This window comes from Amblyraja radiata, chromosome 29, assembly GCF_010909765.2.
Source record: "Amblyraja radiata isolate CabotCenter1 chromosome 29, sAmbRad1.1.pri, whole genome shotgun sequence".
NCBI lineage: Eukaryota > Metazoa > Chordata > Chondrichthyes > Rajiformes > Rajidae > Amblyraja > Amblyraja radiata.
The window spans coordinates 17,921,509-17,930,815 of NC_045984.1; the positions used below are offsets into that span (position 1 = coordinate 17,921,509).

Genomic DNA, 9,307 nt, shown 5'->3' on the forward strand with positions numbered 1-9,307 from the left:
AAACGGCCCCTTTCTAATGCAGAGACTGGCGCCCGGGGAGAGGTGGGGGGGGGAGCGGCGAGGGGGCGTCTGTGCGCCTAGGGACACGTACACAGGCGCCGTTCCCAAACCTCCCCTACCCTCTCCCCCTCTGCACCCAGCTGCTCCCGGACCCTCTGTCCGCTTCTATCCACCACACAGGGCAAACCCGTCTACGAACGGTTTGTTGTTTGAAAGTGAAACTGAAAAATGCACGTGGCGGAGTAACTGGCGTTGCCAACCCTGGAAGCAGTTCTGCCCCAATGTGCCAGGGTTCGTAATAATCAGGACAAAAGTCTCTGCCAACGCGCGTACATGGTGCAATGTGGCAATTTGCCGCTGGACTTCAGGGCTTGCCAAAGAGTTAGTGAGCGGCCGCTGGACAGTTCCCTGGCACCCGGCAGTCCCCACTGGTCGTCGCCAGCTGCACACACTGCTCGGCCTTGTGTACAGAGAGCTGACGTCGAGGAAACTGCTCCCTGACTGCACGCCACATGCACAGTAATGCATCCCTCTCTGCCCTCCGAACAGGAACCCAGCGGGTCAGGCAGCATCTGTGACCTGGACCAGAAACGTCGTCTGTCATAGAGTGATGCAGTGTGGAAACAGGCCCTTCGGCCCAACTTGCCCACACAGGCCAACACTAGTCCCACCTGCCTGCTTTGGTCCATAACCCTCCAAACCTGTCCTATCCATTCCATGTACCTGTCTCACACCATTTGATCACAGGACTCCACTCTGGGAAACAACACTCCACTACCACACTCGAAAACATCGTTAAATTTGTATCCAATTTTCTCGCTCACTCTGGATTCCATGTATTCCAGCCCACTGTTTGGGACCTTGTCAAAGGCCTTGCAAAAGTCCATGTAGACAACGTTTTCTGCCCTGCGCTTCTCAAACCTCTTGGTCACCTCGTCAAAGACTTCAATCAAATTCATGAGACATTATTACCAAGACAAAAAGCTACGGTGGCTCATCCCTAATCAGTCCTTGCCTTTCCAAATACAGATGAATCTTGTCCCTCTGAATCTCTTCCAATATCTTCCCCATCAATGATATAAGGTTTGCCGGCCTGTAGTTCCTTGGTTTATTCCCTGCTGCCCTTCTTATTTAAAGGCACAACATTAGCCAGTCTGAAGAAGTATCCCAACCCGAAACGTCACCCATCTTTATCTCCAGGGATGCTGCCTGACCCACTGAGTTACTTCAGCACTTTGTGTCTATCTTTGGTATAAACCAGCATCTGCAGTTCCTTTTTACACATTAGCCATCCTTCAGTCTTCTGGGACCTCAACTGTGGCAAATGAACATACAAAAGTCTTTGCCAAGGAAGGCGCGGTAATCTCCACTTCTGCTTCCCATAATATGCTAGGGTACACATTGTCAGCTCTGGGGATCCCTCCCCTGAATCCACTGGCCTTCATGTTCTTTGCTATGAGTGTGTTAGGTGAATGTGAGCACAGCATGCAGAGGTGTTTACGCTGAATGAAAGGAATGTGATAATTGATGTGTACATGGGAGAGTTGATGAGTGAGTGGGAAAATCGTCATGCATGAAAATGTGCACATATACGTGCATGAGAGTGAACCAGGTTCCATTCTTAACAACCCAGTCATGGTCAGAAAGTGTAGGAAGGAACTGCAGATGCTGGTTTAAACTGCAGATAGACTCAAAATGCTGGAGATAAGGAATGGGTGATGTTTCGGGTCTAGACCCGTCTTCAGACTGAACTATCTATAGTCTGAAGTCTGAAGGCTCAGTCTGAAGAAGAGTCTCGACCCAAAACGTCACCCATTCCTTCTCTCCAGAGATGCTACCTGTCTCGCTGAGTTACTCCGGCATTTCATGGTCAGAAAGTAATGGTTTAAATTTCTGCAAGGACATTGTTAACCCTGGGGTTGCCCAGAGACTGTACACTCTTGGCCTCCTATAATGTCTCATCTCCACCACCTGAACTAAAGTTACACATGAACTCTACCTCATCATCACCTCTGTTGGACCTTCTGCTGTTCCTACATTTGCCCGTCAGTCTGTCAGACAGACAGTTGGGAATAGGCCAATGTTTCCTCCAGGAATAATGTTGGGAAGGTTGAGGGCATTTCTTCGGCCTCTCTCACAAATTCTGTTCCCTCTCCAAAATTCTTCCATCCCCCTAGCAACCGTCTGAACATCTGTGTGTGTGTGTGTGTGTGTGTGTGTGTACATGTGAACTTGAGCCAGTTTGTGCATGTACACGTATGCGTATGTATGTACATTTCAATGTATGTGCTGTGTGAATATGTGAGTGTGTATGTGTGAAATATGTGTGCATACAGTGCATTCAGAAAGTATTCAGACCCCTTCACCTTTTCCACATTTTGTTACGTTACAGTCTTATTTTAAAATGGATTAAATTCATTTTTTTAAATCATCAATCTACATACAATACCCCAGAATGAAGAAGCAAAAACAGGTGTTTAGAAATGTTTGCAGTAATTAAAAAGAAATAACTGAAATATCACATTCACATGTATTCAGACCGTTTGCTATGACACTCAAAATTGAACTTAGGTTCATCCTGTTTCCATTGATTATCCTTGAGATGTTTCTACAACTTGATTGGAGTCCACCAGTGGTAAATTAAATTGATTGGACATGATTGAGAAAGGCACACACCTGTCTATATAAGGTCCCACAGTTGACAGTGCATGTCAGAGCAAAAACCATGTAATGAAGACGAAGGAATTGTGCGTAGACCTCCGAGACAGGATTGTGTCGAGACACAGATCGGGGGAAGGATATAAAACAATTTCGGCAGCATTGCAGGTCGTGAAGAGCACAGTGGCCTCCGTCATTCTTAAATGGAAGAACTTTGGAACCACCAGGACTCTTCATAGAGCTTGCCGCCCGGCCAAACTGAACAATCGGGGGAGAAGGGCTTTGGTCAGGGAGGTGACCAAGAACCTGATGCTCACTCTGACAGAACTCCAGAGTTCCTCTGTTGAGATGGGAGAACCTTCCAGAAGGACAACTATATCTGCAACACTCCACCAATCAGGTCTTTATGGTAGAGTGGCCAGATGGAAGCCACTCCTCAGTAAAAGGCACATGACAGCCTGCTTGGAGTTTGTCAAAAGGCACCTAAGGGACTCTCAGACCATGAGAAACAAGATTCTCTGGTCTGATGAAACCAAGATTGAATTCTTTGGCCTGAATGTCAAGCATCACGTCTGGAGGAAACCAGGCACCGCTCATCACCTGGCCAATACCATACCTACGGTGAAGCATGGTGGTGGCAGCATCATGCTGTGGGGATGTTTTTCAGCGGCAGGAACTGGGAGACTAGTCAGGATCGAGGGTAAGATGAACGGAGCAAAGTACAGAGAGATCCTTGATGAAAACATGCTCCAGAGTGTTCTGGACCTCAGACTGGGGCGGACAGGACAACGACCCTAAGCACACAGCCAAGATAACGCAGGAGTGGCTTTGTGACAAGTCTGTTAATGTCCTTGAGTGGCCCAGCCAGAGTCCGGACTTGAACCCGATCGAACATCTCTGGAGGGACTTGAAAATAGCTGTACATCGACACTTTCCATCCAACCTGACAGAGCTTGAGAGGATCTGCAGAGAGGAATGGGAGAAATTACCCAAATATAGGTGTGCCAAGCTTGTAGCGTCATACCCAAGAATACTTGAGACTGTAAAAGGTGCCTCAACAAAGTACTGAGTAAAGGGTCTGAATATTGATGTAAATGGGATATTTCAGGTTTTTTTTAATTACGGCAAAAATATCTAAACTCCTGTTTTCACTTTTTTATTATGGGGTATTGTGTGTAGATTGATGATTTAAAAAAATGAATTTAATCAATTTTAGAACAAGGCTGTTTATAACGTAACAAAATGTGGAAAAAGTGAAGGGGTCTGAATACTTTCTGAATACACTGTACATGAAAATGTATATATGAAAGTTCATGCACATGTGAATGTGTGGTGTATGTATATGTGAATGTTTGGTGTGTATGTACATGTGAATGGGTGATTTGTGTACGTGAATGTGTGTGCACATGTGAAATCATGTCTATGTGTCTACCTCCCTATCTATGTATCTCCCGCTCCCCTGACATAGTCTGAAGAAGGATCTTGACCCAAAATGTCACCCATGCCTTCTCTCCAGAGATGCTGCCTGTTGCGCTGAGTTACTCCAGCATTTTGTGTCTATCTATGTGAATGTGCGTGTCCCTATATATGCATAAGTCCTTGTGAGACACACTATGTGGGGATATGTGAGACAGCCCCTGCGTACATTTGTGCAGATAAACACTCCAGGCCCATGCCCCCACACTGAGGCCCAAGTTACACTGGCAGCTCAGTTACGTTGGCCATGTCCTTCACATGCCTGACACCAGACTTGGGAATCAGCCAAAGATGGATACAAAGTGATGGAGTAACTCAGCGGGTCAGGCAGCATCTCTGGAGAAAAAAAAGATAATTGATGTTTCAGGTCGGGACCCTTCTTCAGACTGAAAGTGGGGGGGAAGGGGTCAGCCATTTTATCCCAAGCTTTTTCAGGGCAGAGTTTACCAGGAGGACAAGGGGAATGTTTCTGGGAATCCCTGGCCCCAGGATCGTTGGGAGTGGAGCGGGAGCATCCGGGGGGGGCAGATGGAGCCCGCGGTACATGGTGAACCCCGCAGGGAGCGAACCTGCTCACAATCTACCCGCCTGCGCCGAGTCTGCTCTTCCAACGTTGACCTCAGAAGCCATGGAACCAGCAGGTGACCCAAGGGACGGCCTAAGAAGCAGATATGAGCGTGTTGAGTGGACGTTGGGATGGCGTGTGTACCACCTGTATCTATCTGAGTGTGACTCTGTGGGAATGTGTGAGAGGCGGTGAGAGCGATGCAACCTCGGTGTGTGGACGGGAGCTCCCTCTGCCGCGTGTGTTCGGCATTAACTTGTCCCTCTGGATCTTGACGCGTTGAATAAGTGACGCTCACATAAGCAGACACTAACGGCCAGGCACCAATGCTATCTGAACCACATCGGATTCCCGAGGCGAGGCAAACGCCTCGGTTTAAAATAAAATGTACAACCGCTCGCGGTGGTTCAGTGGGCACCAGAGAGAACTTAGACCAGATTATTAAACTTCACTCTTGTCTTGGAGGTGTCGGAGCTCCCTGCACCAGAACTCCTTCTGCCCCGAGAGCCGAACCTAAACACAGCGAGCCCTGTCCAGAGTCACTGCATTGTTATTTTTAACCTCGGTTTGTGCAGACTTCAGGCGCCAAACACTTTGTTATTTACAAACACAGAGCCGGGAGAACCCGAGGATTATTTATAAATCCTTCTCTCGGTCAATTGTAACTCCGGCTGATGTGGTGTATGTGTGTGTCAGCGATGCCTGACATTGCCCTGCGTCACCTTGGCATCGGTCCATGATGCTGTTGGACTGCTGTGTGTGTGTAAGTGTGTGTGTGTGTGTGTTGTTTTGCAGCGTCCCTATGGAGACGGAGCAATCCTGACAGCTCTTAAGAAGAGGGGCAGGCGCCGCTCCATGGATCAGTCGCTTCTCGCTCTGCCGGCCAGTGCTCGCTTTATATACTACTGCTATATTTAGGACATTTACTCGCGTCCGACTCTCATCCTGGACGTGTTTCCTGAGGCCGCTGCAATTGGCTCAAGCTGACGGCTACATCCTACCAATCGTAGGACCTGCAGCGCAACTCAAACCCAGTACTTAATGAGAGCGCGGAGTGAGCGCCGCTAAACCCTGTGCCGAGACTCTCACACAAACCCTCGCCACGCCGGCTGAGACATCCATGCTAACTTTTTAGTAGTTTAAAAAAAGTGAAACCCTTTCCGCCAGAGACCGAGATGGCGATGATTCTGCCGTCCATCTCAACATTTGCAATCCCCAAGGTCTATGACAAGCAAGGTTTTTGCGATGTAAGTAAACTTTTTTTCTTTTTAACAAACTTTGCACTGGGACGTAAAGTAAACACACGCAGACCGTATTGGCTGCAGTGATTTTTTTTTGACATTTATTTGTGCATGATTCTTTAGAGTTTGGATGGGATTTTTTTTTGGTGACGAGTAAAAGCATGCTAACAAGGTGTTTTCTGATTCATTTTCACAGAGGTGGAAAAGCGACTCTGGAGCCAAACTGACTCCAATCCATTTCGCCATGACGGAGCCCCTGCCCAATTCGGGGGCATACACAGGAGGCAGCAGTGACGATGATGATCTCAGTCTACTGGATATGGATTTTATTTTGTCCCACTCCAGCGGCACCTGTTCCGCCGACGGTCAGGACTACCTCTTGTCCACGGAAGATAACGGCCACTACTACCACAAGAGTGACTGCGACTCATACGTCCCACAAGACCAGTTCAGCACCATGAGCTTCCCAACCTGCAGCCTGATGGACGAACTGCTGCGCCCCGATGCCACCCCGGAGTACTGCCAACCCAACGCCATCCAAGGTCGCTTCGTCTTCACTCAGGTCTTCCCGGCTGAAGCGGCGCCCAAGATTCCCAAAGTTGAGCCGAGCATGGGGGGCTACGGGGAGCCCATGTGCATGATGTCAAGGTCGGCTTGTCTCAGGATCAAACAGGAGGACCCCATGTCGTGCATGGTGGCGTACAACGAGCAGCAGCAGCGACTGGGCAGCCCGGCGCACGGCGGCGGCGGCGGGGGCAGCGTCACTCCTCCGCTCAGCCCCGGCGACCTGATGAACTCCGAGGCTCACCAGAGCCAGCTGATGTGCCCTCCCGGCTTGCCCTACCAGCCCGGCTACCCCTTCCCTCGCCACCAGTTGCACTACCCCAACCAGTACGGCCTCTTCGACGACTCGGTCAGCCTGCAGCCCAGCCCGGCGCCGAGGGCCATGTTGACACCGCCCTCCTCGCCCCTCGAGCTTCTGGATAGTAAACCCAAGCGGGGCCGGCGCTCCTGGCCCAGGAAGCGGACAGCGGCGCACACCTGCACCTACAGCGGCTGCGGGAAGACCTACACCAAGAGCTCGCACCTCAAAGCCCATCTCAGGACACATACAGGTAGGTCCCCTGTGGGAAGCGGGAGGGGATTGTTGCCAATTGGGGTCGTTTATGCAGCACCTCTGCATCCCAGAGCGCTGTAATCAGGAGCCTCTGCAGATGTAGTTCGGACTTGTATTTAGTGCCAACTCGCAATTGAGAATAGAGATTTGTTTTTTTTTAGCGAGAACCGCGTTATGTTCGCGTCTTACTTGTCTTTATTTGCTGAGGTGATAACCAGTTTGCGCTGTCTCTGTGCTTTAGGTGAGAAGCCCTATCACTGCACTTGGGAAGGTTGCGGCTGGAAGTTTGCCCGTTCCGACGAGCTGACCCGTCACTACCGCAAACACACGGGCCACCGCCCATTCCAGTGCCAGATGTGCGAGAGAGCCTTCTCCAGATCTGACCATCTCGCTCTACACATGAAGAGACACATCTGAGACCACAAGCAGCAAATTCTCTGGTAACTTCAGAAAGTTCAGACTTTTACCCGAATGCGTCTTTTCACAAGCAAGGACATTATTTAAGAACCAACGGACGGCGAACGTTTCACTGGGGATCTGTAGCTGGTACTACCGCCCTGGAGAGGGGCTACGGTCGGAGACTTTGGGCCGGGGAGAGGTGACACGGAGCGAGCCGTGGTCCTGGGGATCCGTCTTCAACATACACGCGCGTCCCCAACTCGCTGGGTACCTCAATGGGTATACGGACTGGACGGGATGCTTCCGAGTGCGAAGCAGATCAACCCTGCCGCTTGTTTGAAGGGCTTTGACGAGGTTACACAGAAAGTCGCCACTTTCTCGTAACCGAGGGAATTCGGTTCATTTACGGAACTCGGCGCATCTCACTTGCCCCAGTTGTAGCCGGGTAATAAGCTTCGAAACGAATTTTGTATCATTCATGTGTGTTCTATTGCGTTGAGTTTTGAGGCGACCCTGCGACGGGTCTGAGCGAATGTTGAGTTTGTCCGACGACCACTGGGACGATGTTTCAGCCCAGCAGAGAGTATCTGTGGTGCGCATCTATCTGCCCACCTCCGAGTCACACTATACAGGACTAGATGTCTTGTAATTGAGAATTGTATTTTTCATGTTGTTATAAATATATTATTTTGTATTAAAATTATTGTATTATATACATTTAATGACTGAATTAATTTCAACCACGCCTATCTCTTCTATTAACAATCTATACTTTTCACATAAAATCGTCTGCACGCCACCACACATATTTCGACACTTGTTTCAGGGGGAAAAATAACTATAAAGCTTTTGTATGTAACTATTGGTAAAAGTAAAATATTAAATCCGTGGGGTGCTGAGCAATGAGCATTCATTTGGAGAGCTCCGTCAAAGAACAGGAGTAACTAGACGGGCCGAACGCACGCTAGTGCTGCATACTTCTGGGACTAGCGCATCATGGCATTTCTAGTCAGAGGATCGAACGCTTGATTTTTATTGATAAATTCCTTAAGACACAAGGTGGGCGGACAAAAAGTGCGTGGGCTGCGCTGTCTGTGTGTGCGGCCGAGGGTTTGGTGTGTTGGTGTTGAAGAGTCCGCAGGTCCTGGATCATCGTATTGAAGAAAATAACAAGTTCGCTCCGGTCAAACTTCGAGCAGGCACTAAGCACCCAGTCCCCAAGCACTCTCCAAATTTAAAAACTGTTCCAAATGAGCTTTGAAATCCACTCTTTGAACTGGCCATCCCGTACACTCAACATCTTACATTCGTTCAGCCAAACTAAAATAAGATTCATAATCATAGTCAAAAATAATCCAAATCATACCATCTACAAAGTTAGATGACAGCTTTCTATGAAATGGGCTGTGGGTTGCAGTTCAGAGGAAACAGAACTAGTTTTTAAAAAAGTCGTAGTTAATGTTTACTTTGGTCTACAAAAGCAAACCAAGATTATAGACGTCCCCGAAATGGTTTAAAGGTTGGGCCAAACATTAAGGCGCACCGAACGTTTCAAATTTACAAACCCGTTTCTCCTATCGATAGCATCTCTGTCCAAATATACTTTGACCTCACATTTGTTGTTTACCCCGCGGGTGTGAAAGTGCGCAGATATTATTGTGCAGCTTTCACTTCCCCTTTCTCGCAACCCCCAGGTGTGGGCGATGTCAGAGGTGAAAGCAAACTCCACCTTAATGAGGACAAACCTGTGTAGAACTCTTCCACTGGCGAGGAGGCTATTCGTCCCACACTGCCGGTGCTGGCTCTTTTGAAAGCGCCAGCCATTTTCTTCCGCTTTCCCCTTCTTTCAAG

The 9,307-nt window shown here is 48.9% G+C and overlaps 1 protein-coding gene across 1 annotated transcript; it reads left to right on the forward strand.

Moving 5' to 3' along the window:
* The first annotated feature begins 5,537 nt into the window (after positions 1–5,537).
* On the forward strand, positions 5,538–8,173 carry klf2 (Kruppel like factor 2). Its single transcript, XM_033046716.1, has 3 exons — positions 5,538–5,946; positions 6,137–7,055; positions 7,299–8,173. Exons 1-3 carry the CDS (start codon positions 5,875–5,877, stop codon positions 7,472–7,474), a joined length of 1,167 nt encoding a protein of 388 aa, XP_032902607.1. The 5' UTR covers positions 5,538–5,874; the 3' UTR covers positions 7,475–8,173.
* Positions 8,174–9,307: the final 1,134 nt, after the last annotated feature.

Bases quoted from the DNA above. Each gene is read 5' to 3' on its own strand.
- klf2 (XM_033046716.1), top strand. From the start codon at position 5,875: ATGGCGATGATTCTGCCGTCCATCTCAACATTTGCAATCCCCAAGGTC. The intron at 5,947-6,136 runs GTAAGTAAACTT...TCATTTTCACAG, and splicing joins ACAAGCAAGGTTTTTGCGAT to AGGTGGAAAAGCGACTCTGG. The intron at 7,056-7,298 runs GTAGGTCCCCTG...TCTGTGCTTTAG, and splicing joins CCATCTCAGGACACATACAG to GTGAGAAGCCCTATCACTGC.